The following is a 19,399-nucleotide window of genomic DNA, read 5'->3' as shown; positions in this document are numbered from 1 at the left end:
TTGTTATGTTTGTGATTAGTTAACTTTGAATGTTACTACACTAGTTAAAAGACCTTACAAGTGTTCTTTTGATTGCAAAATAGATGAGGACATGAACTGGGCCCCTGAAATCTGTTGTGTTTCAAGTGACTCTATTGATTGGTTGGCTAAAAGGATCCCATCATATGGCTTATTCAGCTCCAATAATATGCCGGGAACCTAAGGATCGTTCAACAGACTGTTACTTTCTAGGAACTAGAGATCAAAAGATTACAGAGGACTTGTCAGCGAGCTGATTCAGAACTATAACGTGATGGGGTGTAATATATCTCTCAAAATAAAAGGTAGTGAGCAATGAACATAGGGAGCATTTTCACCAGGATTTTTCTGAAATGGAAAGGCCTTACCAGGAAATATGGAGCCCAAATATTCTGTCAGACTACTGCTAGACACTCAGAAGAGATATTTTTCAAGTGAAGTATAGCCTAAAATCTATCTCACATACATTTTAGGTAAATAAATATGATTTTAGGTAAAATGTTACAAGGTATCAACACTAGAAAAGTCTGAAGTACATTTCATACAATTACTCAGAAACCCTGGGTGATAGAAAGATTTTGAAAACAGATCTGAAATCAGACGAAAAACGCTATAAGAATCGCTCATTTGTTATCTTTTAACAAAAAATACGTTTAGTTTTGTTGACCAGTGTTATTATTTGAAGATGTTCAGTTACAGCACATGGTTATATAACAAAAATCTGCTTCTGAGTACAATTACTGCTAGACCTTAAAAGTCTAATTTTTTATGGTTACTCTATGTAATGTTATCCTATATACTTGGGCCATCTAGATTTCTTTGCAATTTCGTATTGAAATTTTGTTGTTTGAAGTCTCATACATTTACTTCATTTTTACTGTCGTCAATCTTCATCTTATTTTGTATATTGCAGCCTTATCTTAGATATCTCAATTTGGTTAACATATGTTAGCTGAAATGAGGTTCTAACAAAATTTTTAAGGATGAGATATCTTATTAATAACAATACATATAAACCATAATGAATCTACAGTAAGATTTCATCTTACAACTTGATACAATCACAAAGAAAAAAAAAAGTAAGCAATAATGAAGTTACAATTATAACATATTGCAAATGACTGTGCATTTTGGAGCAGGAACATGTATTCTAGGTTACAGTAATTAGGGAAATATCTTCTGTTATTAAGGTAAAAGGCGGGAAAAGTGGGAAATGTTTCATTTTAGTAACAAATACCCTTCCAATTATAATCAGAAAATTATTAATAATAAAAACAATCCTCTCAGTCTTAACTTTCTGATTACAGCTCGAAAAGGCATTAATGTCTACCTTTGAACTTTTTTTTTTTGTGAGTTTAACATTTTATTACATTTTTTAAATTATAGTAGGGAATAAAAATATTTTTCTTTAAACACATGTACAATACATTATATATATTTATATAATTGGCATATTGTTTTTTGTACAGATTATATTTACAGAGGTATATATACATAGGTGCGTATGTTAGGCACTAGTCTCTCCGAACTCCGCAATTTCATTTACTCTTTGACCGAGGTCAAGCAACAGTGACTAGGTTTGAAGAAAGACAGAGCTGTTTTGTCCTAACCACAATCAAAGAGTCAAGGAGATTTCGCTACCGATAACACCGCATTTACTGCGACAGTTTCTTTTCCCCATCTAAAGTTTTTTCTTAGAATGGTTACCATTTACAACTTCTTCTTTGCTAGGAAAATGTGGTAGCAAGTTAGTTTCACCAAACTAATACAGCTCAACAATTATTTAAACCAGAGATGGAACAAACTTCAGCTCTTGTGCCATTTGTGAACTATATTATGATTTTTTGTGGTCTGGTGATAAAAATAATATTATTAGCCAATCCTAATGTATTCTGTAAAGGACAATGCCAATAGTCACTAAACACCAAAAATCTGATGAAATTGCCAAGGCAATCCCAACTGCACCTATGTCATCGGAAAATGAGTTTGATTGTAAATGTTCTTTAAACATGATTTTTCTTAGTGCTGTTAAATAAGCACTATTGCTTTAAAATAAACATAACTATTTCTTTACTTTTTCCATAATTTATATAGTTTCACAATATGTTTATTCTATGTGACTCTTAAAAGATAATTTTTCCTTAGGGGTTTTCACAGGAAAGTTTCTCCACCTCTGATTTAACGAAACAAAATTCTTACAAAAACTGATACAATCCACTGCCTAAAACTTAAATAATTGTAATATGTAAATGAAACTGGCTCTATACTTTTTATCTATTCCAGATTCACATAAAGCATCAATAATAAAATGCTTAATACAGTTGTCTTACTGGAATACGGTTGAGTTTTTCCTGGCTACTAGCTCGTTTAGCATAGGTAGGATCTCATAGCTGCCTTCAATTTTACACCATTAACTAGGTATTCCAATATAACCACTTAATCATTTTATCAGATACAACAGCTTTGCTTTTGCAGCATTGAAAGCTCAAGTTTGTAAGAAATTGATTTATGTAATGATTTTATGAAACGCGTGTCAATTGTTTGAAATTCTCAAAGATGTGCTATGAAATAGTTCATCTCAAAATTACATTCTCTGATTCAGTGCAGTAATTTGGTGAAACTGTCTCCAGACTGTATGTAATGTCATTTAAAGTACATTCTGAACTTAAGCATTTGCTTCAAAGAGTGTCAAATAACTTTTAAAAATATTAACTAGTGAAAAAATGTATTATTTTTTCATTAGGTAAGGTTTAATTATGTAGGTACCGTATTTGCTATAAAAATCTTCATAAAAGTACAGAAACATAAAAAATATAAATTTAAAACAATTTATATTGTTAAAATGTACTTTTAATAAAAACCTACTGTGAATGCCGTTAATGTATGAATATACAAAACATGGCAAAGTTGTCCATGTTTTATGCACCTTATACTTTCACAATTAATTATGTTAAACAGAATTGCAATAAATTTAAAGAACTTCAATTTTAAGTTTAAGAGCAAAAGTACACTAAATATATCATTTACAAATAAAATCATTAGTCCTAATAACGAAAATAAAACATACTTTGTTCCAATAAATGTGAAATTAATAGTCATATTAATACACATTTAGGAAGATAGGAAAGACTAAATTTACCACACGTTTTAACACTGAAATCTGCATATGCTTAAGTAATAAAATATAATATATTTCTACAATTCACTGCCTTACCACAAAGAAACGAAGTTGTAAATGGTTTAATATTAATACAACAGTTTCATTTAACATACGAATTCCATTTAGCAGAGGACCATTGGCACAATAAAAGCAATAAATATTCTTCAAGTAACACATATCAAGAGCACTAGAGTTGCTGTAAATGACGGAGTTGTTTTGTTACAGAAATCTTGAAGTTTGAAAACTATGAATTTGTATATAGATGTCATGGATTTGCGCTTATAAATATCTCTATATGTTATATCAGTAGTGTCAGAGTTGTAAGCTCCAAAACTGGTTGTGGAGATAGATCGGAGCGTGAACTTGCTTATGTCTGTGGAAACACCGGAGCACGCAACGAGTCTAGTGGAGTGCTCCACTCCGTTTAGTCTGTCTGACAACACTGTGTTATATGAAGAACAATATGATCGTCTTGGAAGAATGACAGTGAATAGATAGATCTGTTTATCAATTTTGAAACAATTTTTGTACACAAGCTACATAGACTCTATTCTCACAGTCAGGGAGTTCCAAGCTTTCAAGTTTTTTTCTGTGGAGATTTTGGATTTCTGAACTGTCTTCAGGCCATCTCTCTCCAGCATTCAGAACTACTCATAGGTTCCGAAACATTTGTTTTATTGCATTAGATCCTACATCAGCATTGTAGTTTTTGAGATGTGGAAGAAGTAAAAAATTATACATAAAATATACAAAACATAATTACTAATACAAAGCATGCAGATCAATTTACAAGCATAAACAGTTCATCAGTTCAGTATAAAATATGAATATGGAGAAATTTTGTTAAGTTCTGAACTGTTCACTTGGGCCTTCAAAGCTTAAGACAATTAAGCAATGCAATGAAGACTGTAATACATGAACAGTGAACTCTTTATAAGAGCTGAGACTAACATAGGGTAGATGGAGATTTATTCGTGTTTTGTATTAAAATTACGAACGTTCTGATTTGTACAAAAAGTATCTTGATTGTTACCATAAAACCGTCAAGGAAAGAATGTTCCCGTAAGGTAATGTCAGAATTTCTTTGGATGATCTTTTAACATGTTCCTTTTATGCACAGCTGTCTTTATTCTTAAGGATTTCTTATGTAAAACAAAAATATATTTAGCTTCAGACGAATTAGCTTAGAATATTACGCCATATTTGATTATAGCACATGAAATTACAAGTTTTATATTTCATTTAGAGCTGCAAAAGGGTATCTGTAGGATACAGAGGGGGAGAGCCATTAATCCTTCCCATTGAAGGCTTTAAAGAACCAACCTGAACAAATGCCCAATGTCCCATCCCTACCTTCCCGTGGTGCAGCTGTTAGTAAGCATAATTTTACGAACTGAACTAAAGGGAGGGGCTACTCATCCATTAGCACTGGTCAGCTTGATGAGTTAATGACTGAATTTGGTATAATTTTCCTCTATCCAATACCTAATTCTCTCTTTACCCTTTCCTATCCAGTCCTCTGACTGAACTCTTACTTTCTTCGACCCCAATGGCATTAGAGCATTCGAGGCCTAGGGGTTCATTTCCCTTTCCTTCCTCCTCTTTCTACTTTTCTGTTCCTAGTGCTGACCTGCTATGGCACTAAAATCGTCTTCCAGTGGCTTAAGGAGGGAAAGCTGGTGATCAACAAGATCTCCCAGCTAGGTCCAGTGGACCCGTCGACCAACAGCAGGTGTGGTCCTCCAGACATTCTGGGGGTTGTGTGTGAATGAAGTAGCCACCAAAACGTTAAAATATGGTGTTCACTTAAATCGGCTACAACTTGCCATTTAACAAATCTGTGCTTCAGTGGCTGGTCATGATAATATCTTTGAAAAATATTGGAGTGCAAGAGGTCAAATGACTTTATTGTCAAACGCCTGGCATTAGAAAACAACAACAACATATTTCATTTAGACGATTAAGGACCTTAATGCATTATGCATAACAGACAAACTGAATTTAGAAATAACATATTCTATGTATGTTCTTCAGTTCAAGTGATATCCAATTCCAAACCAAGAAACATTGTGCTTATATTTGTTTAATTAATTCCATTTAATCTAATATTGAAGGAAACTGAGTACCATGATATACACTAAATTCGATTACACTGGTTTTATCAACATTAAATATTAGTTTGTGTGCATTAAACTAATCATTCATTAGATTTAACTGTATTATTAGTATTAAAGCGAGATAACTGTTTGAGATAATCACACTTGTATCATCTGCAAATAAGATTACCTGGGATAAATGTGGGTTGAGCTAAATCATTAACAAACTACGAATAATGGACTTAAAATTGTTCCATTACTGAATACTTCAAACACACTAGCCAATTATATTAGGTGCAAAAGAATAAGCAACCCTTCCAAGTATTGGACAATACAGCCCTCGTGATCTACCTTGAGAGAGTTCCGAATTGTTGGAGAAATCTTCTCAAAACAGCTGAAAACCTCAAAAACTTCTTCACAGTTAAATAATCAATTTTTAAGAATTCATAATGTATTTGACAAAATGTTGCATATACGTGAACAAAACTGTACAGATCTTAACAATATTAAACAAGGCAATATACAAGCCGTAAGTTAAGGCTTTATAGTCTTTCACAGTTATCAAAGAACATCCAAGACAGTTTACGGAATATCTTGTACATATTTACGAGAATATAACAATGTCACATCTCTGTCCAAAACTTATTTCAAAATGCCTTTGTTTTCATAAATATTTAATAATAAAACTTTGCTTATCATATTTAGGCCGTTCTATCAAATGAACAAATAGCTTATCCAAATTAAATTTGCATTGTCTGATGCAATACAACTGTTTCGCTATTTGGTGTTGAATGAAGAATGTGTTAGTGAGGTGACAGAAAAAGAATGTAAAACAAGTGATTGTCGTCTAAATGAAGGTGCTACCCAGGGTTCATCTGGATATTCTGAGGAAGCCCAAAGAAATTTCAGTCATACGTATATTTAGAGAGATTAAAGAACTCCTTACAGTTTAATAACAAAATAAAAGAGCGAGCATCTACTGCATATGTAAATAAGTGTACACCGAAGAATTATCTATTATATACTTACGACTTTTTAGAGAACCCGGAGGTTCATTGCCGCTCTCACATAAGCCCATCTATCCTAAGCAAGATTAATCCAGTCTCTACCATCATATCCCACCTCCCTCAAATCCATTTTAATATTATCCTCCCATCTATGTCTCGGCCTCCCCAAAGGTCTTTTTCCCTCTGGCTTCCCATCTAACACTCTATGTTCATTTCTGGATTCGCCCATATGTGTTACATGCTCTGCCCATCTAAAACGTCTGGATTTAATGTTCCTAATTATGTCAGGTGAAGAATACAATATAATATTTACTACAAGAAAAAAGTGTATATAGTATACACAACTGTACAGAGACATACTCGCAAAGATTTGTGGTATATCACTAAATCTCACATCCCCTAACCTTTTACAGAATACTGGTTTTTTTAAGATGCTTTACACGAGACTCAATTTGTTAAGATTTTCCAGCAGTTGTACAATAAGGGCCATATTCAGCAACGTCACTTCAACTTCACTTTCACTTACATCCGACTTTAGTAGGTAGAAAATGCAGAATTTGTACTTAACTTACACTTTAGTCGTAACTTAGCCAAAAGCTAATAAGAGTCAAGATATGTGAAGACGAACCTTATACCTCACTTAGCGCTATAATATGTCTGAACAACAACTAACAAGATATTTGTTTACTACGATAAAGTTAATAGCTGAAATGGATTTAGAAGTTGGTAATTTCCAAGAATTTATGAACTGTGCATTCTGTCATATTGTTTGCTTTTTTATTCTCCAGCAGTCAGAGCGTGGAAGGATATTGTATTTTGTCTGCTGACATGCGAATTCTTCTTGTATGGAATAAAGATTGATATTAAAGCATTATTTTCAGTTCCCTATAACAATATATCATATTTAAAGAAACATTGTAATTTGAAGTACAAGTTAAATTAAGATGAACTGAAAATAGGATAAATTCAGAGTTCGAACCAACAGGATGGCTGGAAGAACAACATTATAGAATAAAAACCTCATTCAAAATGGGACAGTCACCCCTGATGAAAGAAGATTACTGACAACTGAAGTGAGATATTTTATGATCTGTATTATGACAAGAAAAAACGAATCAATAAATGAAGATAATTAATATAATAAAACACACACAGAAAACAATGGTTGGAAAACATACGAAGAATTTATCTACAGCACACTCAACTTTTGATTACCAATTGGAGTCCATGTTGCTAGTAGTATATTGACAGTAGCAGTATATGCTAAAGTAAATACAGTGTTTTAAGGGGAAGTGTGACAATAAGAGAGGTTCACATTCTTTCAAATGCTAGTCAAATCTTCGTCATTCTATTGAAAGACAACAAAAGTCACAGGGATTTGAGGAAATCTCAATGACAATGTGAAACATTTATACTCAAATTGAAGACGTAATAAAATACAATATGTATTTCCTATAACACTGTACTACAGTGTATTTAAAGAAAATAGAACGGTTTTGCGTGAAAAATCACTTACATTTGTTTCCATGACATACTAACAGAAAGTGGGACCAGAGTTTTCTGTCATGCACTTATATCTTTCATGTTAAAACAGATTCTTGATAATAGAGCAAACTGAAATGAACATCCTATAATGACCAATGAATGGATAGCTTCAACATATTCAGTCGCAATGGATGGGCGAGGCAACTGCTAATAAGTCATGTACAAACCTCCCATCAAAAGGCAAATACTGTTAGATCTCCACAACATTACCTTGTGATTTCAGTGTCTGAAGATGAAGAGAAAGATAATGATAATTTTATTATTATTATTATTATTATTATTATTATTGTTAAAAAGGTTATAACGTAATTAAATTAGCATTGTGAATGCACTAATTCAAGAAAAATCACTCGTTTCTTGATGCATTTGCATTGCAATTTCAGTATTCAACTAGGTGGCATCATCTAATGTGTTTATAATAATGAATCAGGTACAGAACTTCAGAATATTTAGCAATTTCAGTGCACACGTCGTATTGGAACACTACATAAAACTAGAAAAAGAGTGACACAAGAAATGCAATCTTGCATAGTATCAACAATAGACACACAGCACCTGCAATGCTGAGGCTTCCTACATTTCTGCCAATGGTCGTCCATTCATGGAAAGATTTACACGTTAAACAGTACTCAGAAGTTCTACCACACAATATAAAGCTTTTTTTAAGAAACCTTTGATTATGAGAAGGTCAAGTCTGTAATCTACATTTTGAACGAAGAGATTTTGATCTGAATTCCCACATATCTAATATGAACACCTTTACAATTCATCAGGAGATCGTTAAGTCCTTCTTGCATGAGGCTAAATATGCTTATTTGCCATGCACAGAATGGATTACATTTTATAACCCAGATGAAATGAAGATAAGAGAATTTTCGTGAGAATATTAAAAAAAAAATGTTACAATGAAAAATTATTCAGTGAAAATAAAAATATTAAATGCAATAAAAAGGCAGAAACCGATATTTACGAAGAAAGATTATTTTTATTGTACAACTGTATGTTAACATTAATCATGGGAACACCATTAGTATGTCAGTAGGTTACTAAGCACTTAGGTTCTAACCTAAGCAATCTTAGCCTACATAAAGCAGTGTACTTACAGTAAAAGCAATTATTTAAATGCTAATATACAGTTGCTCTAATTTAAAACAACCTCTCACTACGATTTGTTCTTTTCTTTATCATATTAACATGAAAGTATTTTGTACCTTATTTCACTAAGGGTGATTGTCACAATTATGAAGTTTTCAGGATAGGCAAAAAACGAAATAAAATTGATTGTGTACAACCGTCTTACGAACATGAAGAAAATTGTTAACCATAAAGGGGGTTGTCCATGTTATCTAGGCAACTGTCCATGAAAATAACATTATTGTGAATTCTGAAGTTGGAAGTCCATATTTGTACTTAGTGCTCCAAGAATGACATTGATTTCTGAGCTTGTACAACACAGGTTCTCACAAACCAGTGTTTGTAATCTGATAAAGCAGCCTTTTCTTATTAAGAATCCGAAAATAGCAAAAATGGACACTCACTCTTCGTGAAATAAGGTACGGAATCTATGCCTGTCTTTCTACAATGTTCTTTGAAAATATAAATTTTTCTTTATTTCACTGCACTTCAACGAACTTACATACTTTTTTTCCCCGACCACGAAAATTCTCATTTAATCTTTACATTTATTGTAAATGACTGCGAAAATTTACACACATACTGTTCGACTTGGCAATACTATATGCCATGCATTAGTTCATGATAGGAGGAAGAGTGACATAAGGGACTCCTGAAAAATTGTAAAGGCTCGTCAGCTAATCCATAGATGGGCTAAAAAATTATTATTTTCTTTTGGCATAGCCAAGAAAAGGAACTGCCTCCCAGCACCCAAATGATGCAGCGAGATAGAAACTAGAAGTTACTGTAGTATGTGATTATGTTAACGAATGCAAAGGTAATAAGCCATATAACTGGCAAGTAGTAATTTATAAATCAACCACTTGGGTAATCATCAAGAGCATTCATTATGAAGTTAAAAAAAATGACTGAAAAAAAAAATGGAATATACATAACCTAGAGGTGTGCGAATAGTTGAATACACAAGCCAGGCTCCAATTTTATGCTGCATTTCAGTCCACACTGTGAAACCTTGGATACAGTATTTACAACTACATTTGCCGTGCTAAAGATAAAACTCACATTAAACATTACATGAAGGAATTGTTTCTGTACCCATATTCAGTGCAAATTAATAGTTCAAGCTGAGTGTCCCATTACATTCCAATCTGTAGTAGCAGTTGAATGTGTCTCATTGGATTAGGTAAAATTAATATCTGAAGTTACATCAGAACAACCACACCACAACATGGGAGCAAACACACTGAATTCATTCTGTAACTAAGCACAAAAAATAACTGGACAACATTTGCAGAAAAGAACCAGTCCACGAAGTTAAAAGCATTGAGCCAATCCTTAACTTTCTTCTCTTCTTGTTTTTTGTTTTGTACGTGTTCAGTTGTTACGGTTAACTAACCACATAAAATCTACTGATATACCTTGTGGCCATGTTTATTCATAAAGTCTGTGATACGCAAGTAACATGTAAGAAAATGTACACACAGAATCTATCCTTTCTTTTATTATAAATATCAGAGCTCATTATTAATATAGGTTAGCTAGCAGAGCAACCTTCACCTGAAGATAGAACTGCATACATGACACAACGGCTGCGTGATATGAAACTCCAGTATTACAGGATTTGCATTAGGTAGCAAATACTTCACTTAAAAAAAAGAACATCCAACTGGATTTTAAACCTGAACATTCTGCACAATTTTTCCTCTACATGCATTCTATATTTTCAATTCATTTTTCGTTAAAGAGCTAGACTGATTTTATAACGGGGTGTAATACGAAGACTAAATGTGAGATTTGTTTTTAATTGATATTCAAATTTAACTTCGTTTATCTCAATACTAGAACTGTGTGAACTGGTTTTATTTCTGTAAAATGTTAACCAAAAGTTCTAACATCTTCAATGAATATTGTTCCATTAACGAAAACAAATATGAAAGTGATTGTATGGCCTACAACTAAAAATATAAATAAAACAAAAATGTTTCAGCCTTACTCAGGACTTAAAATTGTGAAGTTCGCACACCTCTGTAACATAAATATAATAATAGGGTAAATTAAATTACTGCTCATTAAATTGTCACCCAAAAATTACTAAATCCATTAAGTAGCATTGATTTAATACGCTCTTATGTGGGTTTTAAATGCCTCCACTAAAAAAAAATATAGTGTGGTTTTCATAGTCAGTGACACAAAAACATGTTGAATATTGTGTGGTTAAATACCAACAAAATCTACAAAATATACAAGTATTGATGTATTCAAGTGATTGACTCTCTTTAACAATATGCAATATTTCAGTCAGTCTTGCATTTCGTTTCCCGTATCCACCAATGATAAACACACACATTCAGGAATCCTCTTGTCGCAAGTCTTTGTGCTTGTCCCCTATGGTTTGTGAGCTTATTTGAATAACAGTTAAAAAAAAACCTTCATAACCACAGCCGTTGACATATAACACCTCTTCATCATTTAAACATCATTAACATCTCTATGAAGTGTATTATTAATTTTAAAATCTGACGAAAACATTGGTTCAAAACCATGACTATTATGTGCACGCCAATAACCCACTAACCAGAAAAAAGAAACTCAACACACTTCTACAAATTTTAAACAAATATCTGCATAATTTTTTGTTTTTAAAGTTACCAATAACAAAGATCTATTCTTACACTTTTAAACTGCAAACTTTCTGAGAGGGGGACAGTTCACTACACAATATGCAGTGAGTTCTTACAGAATATTGTCAGTTCCTGTCACATTTTATTTGGCACAACCACCATCAGCCGGTAAACAATTTCAACTTGTATTTATTTACATCTACGAACTAATTTCAGGTTTATTCCTAATTCTAAGTCACTGGAGACTAAAGGTGGCCAAACCAAAGTCAAATCTTGATGAGGAACAAATAATACATAAAGTGCTAAAAGACCGAGAACAGACAAATTCAGTATATAGTGCTCCTCTGCAAGAAAATGCTGTTAACAGAACTGATGCTACAGGAAGACGAATGAATCTTCCATAACAACCTCAATATTTTAAAATAATATGCCCACAGACCGATCTACTTAGAATAACATATATGCAGCAAGTTCTTTTTGTATATGTTAATTAAATTCTTGCTATTTGTCTTTTGTTAATTATTATAAAGGTACGCATAACTGTTTACTTTCAGGTAAAAAAAACTAGGGTCACTTTCTTTATATACAGGAAATTTTCTTACACATGCCATGAAATTTGATAAAATGTGTCTCCAATTGAATAGATATGTAGTACAGTTATGAAAAAGGTAAAATCTCGAGCAACGAACTTTTTTACAAGTCATCAATTAACTGATCAAGAAGAAAATATCACAGAAAATTCCATAAGATCTTTCCCTATTCTCAAATATACCAATTAATGACGACACTTCATACAACTAGGCCTGTTAGATAAAAACAACTGAAGAAATGCTAAATAAAATGGATGATCTACTAGTCTTTGAAAATCATTGCACTGTTAAATACAAGGATTGGAAGTGTTGAAAAGCTCATTAAATTGTACCACAAAACTACTAAAAGAATATTAGTATTTCAAGTGAATTTCATAAAGTTTTTAAAAACATACTGTATAGACATGCAGACAGTTATTTCGAGCATCCAATGCGAAAGCAGGTACATTGTATTTTTCCAATCGCGAAAGTGGCTTGCAATGTGTTGGCAGATTGCTCATTGTTACTGGAGACAATAACTATGTGAAAATCAGATTTAAAATATTTTCCCAACAAAGAACACTAGAAGTAACGTTAGGACTTGAATAATTTGCAATGACGTCTTAATACAAATTCAGTGGCCGAGAAACTAGGTGGACAAGTAGTGAACACTTTCCCAAGTGTCATATAACTGTTAATAATTTTCTTTTCATTCCAGTTGTAGATATTCATAACACTGTGGGTATAATTAAGAAGAGAAACGTGAGTGGATAATACATGTTTATAATATTATTTTTAACTTGTCTTGTAAAAGTGTGATGTAAACATTATTCGGGTATGTACTATAATTCAAATTAACATTGTGTATTTCCACTGTATGAAGTAATTACACAGCATATAAATCGAGTAGCACATGTATGTCTGAACAAAGCCCAATAGCACTTTCGCAAGAACACAATGCACAAGGTATAAGGTGTAACATGAGTGTACAGAGAATAGAATCAAATTATGTTTAATTAATTACATTAGCTCCATGATCAATGTTGCAATTCTTCTATTGAATTTTTTTCCATTAATTGAGCAAATATTATGTAAACAAAGATTACACTCTAAAAGCATAAACTCCTTAAATTTCTTGGAATGTATTTTGTTAATTAATGCTGTAACTGATATGATAATGGTGCAAAAACATTTTAAAACAGTGTGATTCATCAACATCCATACCACTTTGCTTCATAAAAGGAACAAAAAAGCTTATCTTCATAAATATTTTACAGATTTGTATTCTTACCAGAGAACTCGAGGAAAAATACCTGTAATGACTCTTGCCACATTCACAATTCATCCTGCAATGAAAATACCGTACAACCTATTCCAAAGAAGTGGAGATGATGAACGAATGAAGTGAGTTTTCTAATAGAAGTCGACAAGATATCACAGTTTAAACAGCAATAGGCATAACAGGATAAAAGAAATGTCAATACTGATAACAAAAACCGTGTAGAAGCAAAACATTCCAATGTTATGCTGTTAGTGGAACTTCTATGATCTCAGACTCCAATTTAAGTGAAATACTACATCAATTTTCACTAAATTTTCCTCTTTTCATTCACTTTATTTGATGGATTGTTCCTTAAGTCACTCATCTCATCCACTAACTCTCACTCACCTATCCATCCACTCACTCACTTTCATCTATAGGGAAAAAAAAACTATTTTTTTTATTATAAAGGAGATGGAGAAACTTCAAAACTATTTTCCAAAAACTAATTAATTGAACTTCAATAGTAAACTACATAAGTGAAAAGTACTTTACAGGATCAACTAATAGCCTTCTATAGACATATAATACAAACCAACAAATTATTTGTTAATAGTCTCTGTGTTCGAAATAGAGTTTAAAATAAAATAATGCCAACATTTTGGGAGTATTAGTGTTTTTTATTTACAGATAAAGGTACAGATAATACTAAAGCAGAGTAGAGACACCTGCAGGGTGGTGGGAGATTAAGGCTCTCTATTGATATTTGGCATTAGTAGTAGTAGAGGCACCAGGGCTACTATATTGCCACCTTCATTATTGCCAAGGAAACTTTCTCCTACTCATTCCTATTAGTAACTGAACTGACCAAAGCAGCTAGAAAAAAAAAACACTGATGTAATCCAATGAACACATGATCTCCAGCTTTGTAGTTTCGCATCGTAACTACTATGCACTGGTACATCCGTATTATAATGCAAAAACACAATCAGAAATAGAACACAAAGTAATAAAAAACAACACATAAGAATAGGTCACACAAATGAGTTTGTGCCAAAGCACCCTCAACTTGACTACATGCTGAAGAAGTTTGTCGCAAATAAACTTTGATGCACTGAATTGCAGTTCTGTGACTTACACTGCCTGCATAAAGCAGCAAAGTCTAACTCCAAGATCATAAGAGAAACTTAATATTTAAAAGTTTCAGTAATACAAAAACAACTATTAGTTAACAATAATTACGAACTCGTAAAGTTAAGAAAAAATATATAATTACATTGAATCGTTAATAAACTGAAGGTGACATGTAGTTTAGTTAAGTACATTAAAAATTTCCATACAAATTTCACCCTCAAGCTTTTCATCACAACAGAGAAGGTGAAAAAATGACTACATACAAACTTACCTAAAAATATTTTAAAAATACTTTGTAATTGAATAAAATAAATTATTGTAACAGTGTACTGCTTCAAATAATAAACAACTGAATCCCACTCATTTAAATATTTAAATTGTTTTACTGCACCTTTATTCTCTCAATGCTTAACTTGTAAATTTTACTTTTAAGAGCACACTCTTTTCTTAAAATGTAATTTTTCAATTTGTTTATATGCAATTGATAAATAGGGAATAAAATCACCAAAACGCAAAATCATGTTACTTCACACGCGATTTTCCTGTAGCAATTGTGCTTTGTATTGCCAAGCACTATTAAGGAAAGGGGAGGGGGGAAGTCATCCAGATGCAACCAAGAACACACAAACCACACACACTCCATCTTTTTCTCCCTTCTCTAGTTTATCCATATGTATTGACATATTCCATTAATTTGTAACCCACAACACTTCACCACACCCACTTCTTGCATCAAACATCATCTCTTTCATAAAACTAAACTGCTATATTTACCTATGAGAAATTTAAGATGTTTAAAACTGTTATCAGTTTTATTGGGCTCGTTATATTTTTAAAGCGCTATTTATAATAATTTACAGGCTGCGTGTTCAATTTTCCCAAAAACTGTTTTTATTCCATAGAGTGGTAATTTTTAAGAAAAACATACACAGCATTAAAGGAGAATTGGCTGTACAACAGAGATTCAATGCATCTGCCACCAATGAAAACCAATTTTCGAAATGCACACAGTCATTTGACACTTATTAGTTATTACTAATGTTTAGATTAAATCATACACATGTATAATTAATTAGTGATTAGAATTTTTCGGTGACTTGAAAATAGAGAAAGCAGTACCTTGAAATGTGAAAATCAGTATCTTCAAATGCGAAAATGAGTGACTTCAAAGACAGGGGGACATATCAACATAATGAACAATTACTATTAAAGTCGAGAGAAAATACAATACAATAACATCAGCCCACTCAACTGTTTAATTCGATGGTTGGCAGAGTAGAGTGCTAAGGAACACCTAAATATATCCTCCTCACACTAAGGAACTTCGAAATAAACTGCAAAAAGAAAATATCCCGGGGTGGGGGGGGATCCGAACATTTTTAGATGACCTACTGTTTTCATTCGAAAGTGGTAGATTAGAGGCTGCGATTCTGATGTTATGAATAATAAAATTGCTAATGAATTTTGTACTTATTTTATGTAATTATACTTTTCTAATTTCCAGTTAAGTGGAAGAGAAATTTTAAAAGCCCCAACTTTGCCTGATTAAATAAACTATCATTAGTATTATTAGTGAACATTGATAAATACATCCTCCTCTTGCTGTAAAACTTCGAAATAAAAAAGAACACCTGAAAACACTCAATTTCGTGAACATTTTTCGTAAATTTGGTCCGATTCGCGAAGTTTTTGTCATAAATCGTGGTTTGTCGTGAGTTCGGAAATATTTGGGCATGATCAGATATTGTTTCTCCCAGATTTTAGGTTAAATATATTTTTAAAATTCATTACCTGTGAATTATCCCAATCTCTATGTATAATCAAAGTTATCAAAGTTTACTGTTTCATCCAAGAACTTTTATTTCCAAATTCAACTGTAGCACTGAAAAAGACTGTGTTACAATACGAGCATTCACTCATTTATTCCAGTAAATTCCAGTGATCAGTCTTTAATATTGTTCCAAGTTAGAATTTTCATTCTGAGTCATGCCAATGCTACATGAAACAATCTAATTTTCAAAATGTATTCTTTTCCTTGCTTTTTCGTTTCCAACTTCAATAAAAGCATTACTTGGCAGACTGCTAGACTAAAAAATATCAACTCAGAAAGGGAATTTCAAAGAAAGAGTTTTTTACTGTAGCAATTCAAGTATGTTCTGACAGAAAAATAAATGTGGCTAATTTAGAATTTGCTTTTTATTCTGAGTTGCTTCATTTCAATCCATGATAAGCAACAACACAAAAACAATATCTGAATGCCCCACACACTTCAAATCAAAATCACCATGTAAGAACAAACAAACTCAAGAAATAGCAATACCCTCAGAACTTCAGCGACCGGAAAATCGTAGAAAAATATTTTTAATGGTAAGTTTACCATCTCAGAAGAACCTTGTAAAGTAGTAGTGACATGACTGCTCTGCAAACATTTAAAACCAATTGGAATTCTTACTCTACTGAATTATGTTCACTCTTAATAATACAATGATATATGATACTGGGTTGCAAGAGGGCAGATAATACGCCAAATGTTTGACATTGTAAACCAACCAAACAAAGATTTGCATTTTAACTTAATTTTAAAATATGATCTGCTTATTTTCTTGGGTAATAATATTTTATAGACTGCAATTTCCTGAATATAAAAAACAGTATTCAAAATATAAATAATTTTATACTCTTTTCACACCAAAATCATATCCAGTTACATGTTTCATAACCATCAGATTTTGATAAACATCCTATCCCCTCTAGAATGCCTCTACTGTTCATGGTAACTACTAAAATTTTACCATTCGAAATGTATAGTAATAGCAGAAATACTTCTCTCTAAATATCTCTATGGAAGAAGCAATTGAAATTAAAAGTTGTAAATAAAATTAAACCGAACACAGAGTGTCAGGCCATTGAACAATATCTACATTCTCATCAGTTAAGACCGGAAACAGTACATTCAAAATTAATACTCGTGGGTTTCGGATACCTGCTGTACTTTTTATAGCACCACGTCAATTCACTGACTGTACCGGGCCATGCAGACGTTACTACCAAAAATGTTAGCCGAGCATCCCAGGCTGCTAGCAGTTGGATGTGTCGCTGCTGTACATCTTGCTACTTAACTGAATGTGCATGGGCGGTTGTGGGGCTTGCTGTTTCGCAGCATACGGTGCCATCTGTTTCACTGCAAGAAAACAACAGGCATCCAATTATTTACAGTCTTATCCTACGAGAATGAAGTGACACTCAATTGGGTGTCTGATCAAAAGAGTTAAGTTGAAAATGACAACAGATGACTGGATGATTCTCTCAGAATTGCATTAAAAAGATGACACTGGAAAGTAGTGATGGATTTAAAGATACAATGTACCCTTAAAAAACATATACACAAGATGCATCTCCATGAAAAAAATTCCAAGTATATGTCTAGCATGTAATCTATTACATTTTAGTACAAAAACAAAGAACAAATGAACTGAGACTTGTTCCATGGAAGATTGTAACGTTTTTCTCAACAATGTATTATATCAATCTACAATTTTACCTGAAGAATGGAAAAGCAGTGTAATCATCCCCATAATAATAATAATAATAATAATAATAATAATAATAATAATATAAAAAAGAGAAGAAGAAGAAGAAGAAGAAGAAGAAGAAGAAGAAGAAGAAGAAGAAGAAGAAGAAGAAGAAGACAAACAGAACATAGAAAATTATAGAGGCATCAGTCCCCTTAATATATATGTTACAAAATATTCAGAAAGGTTTTCAATAAAAAATTAAGAACTCATGCTAAAAATTTCCTGTTAGAATGTCAGAATGGATTTCTGCAGTGCTTGGGAAAAGTGACACAAGTCAGTTTCCACAAACCTTTTTTGAATAATTTATTGACAACTTACGGAACATATGCTCGCTTGGAAAAAAATACATAAGTATTCCTCCCATTACAATACTTCATACAGAAAAGAATCGATTCGACATAAACCAGTGTAAGTTGTCAATAAATTATCAAAAAAGGTTTGTGGAAACTGACTTGTGTCACTTTTCCCGAGCACTGCAGATTTAGAAAAGGTAGATGCATTTATCCATTGTTCACAACAAACTACTTTTCAGAAAAATGACGAGAATTTAATTTGGAGACTCATTTTGTATTTCTTGATTATGTGAAAACATTCGACAAAGTTAAGAGAGACTTTTTATTTGATAACCTTTTGAGTCCTGAGAGTATAGTACTGTACTAAACTTCATACTATGATATAAGATGTATGTGCAGAGACCCAAAATATAGTATAATATACCTGCATTTGAGCCATAACTGTAACCTGCACAAGTTTTTCAGCATTTTTCCTCATTTCAATGATTTTTTTTAAAGTGTAGAATTATATTAAACTTTAAAAATTAAAAAAAACAAATGTCTCAAAACTCAGGAGTAATTACAACATAAGAATGTACCTAATTTATTACTGCAAAATATACACTAACAAAGAAATAAAATTTAAAATTAACAATAACGTTTCAGAAAAAAAATATAACAATAGAATTCGACAGGGCTGTCACAAACTCTATTTAATATTTATAACAACGAAATGATAAACAAATGGAACCAGGTCTATTCATCAGGTAATGTCCTAAGAAATCCGACAAAATTGAACATCCTACTTTTTGTGGATAATCAAGCAAATCATTGTTAATTAAGACGGTAATTTACAAAGAGGAATATTTTCAATACAGAACATAGGAAAAGACTTTGGGATGGAAATATCTACAGAAAAATCCAAAATCATGACATTCCTAGGGCAGGATCCAATAAAAAGGAAAATAATAATCCATACCAAATGTTTAGAACAATCTATCCGCAAT

General features: G+C 32.3%; 1 protein-coding gene across 5 annotated transcripts in view; it reads right to left on the bottom strand.

Moving 5' to 3' along the window:
* Positions 1–1,437: 1,437 nt before the first annotated feature.
* The window catches only part of LOC138701047 (WAS/WASL-interacting protein family member 2-like), a 50,034-nt gene continuing 32,072 nt past the window's right edge, over positions 1,438–19,399 (bottom strand). For all 5 annotated transcript variants that reach the window (XM_069827588.1, XM_069827589.1, XM_069827586.1 and 2 more), the window contains one exon: positions 1,438–17,726. In XM_069827588.1, the coding sequence (XP_069683689.1) occupies positions 17,623–17,726 (104 nt within the window). In that variant the 3' untranslated portion in view covers positions 1,438–17,622. The remainder of the gene's footprint in view (positions 17,727–19,399) is intronic.

The sequence above is a fragment of the Periplaneta americana genome, chromosome 6, assembly GCF_040183065.1.
Source record: "Periplaneta americana isolate PAMFEO1 chromosome 6, P.americana_PAMFEO1_priV1, whole genome shotgun sequence".
Taxonomy (NCBI): domain Eukaryota; kingdom Metazoa; phylum Arthropoda; class Insecta; order Blattodea; family Blattidae; genus Periplaneta; species Periplaneta americana.
This window is presented reverse-complemented; position numbering and strand designations above follow the sequence as displayed.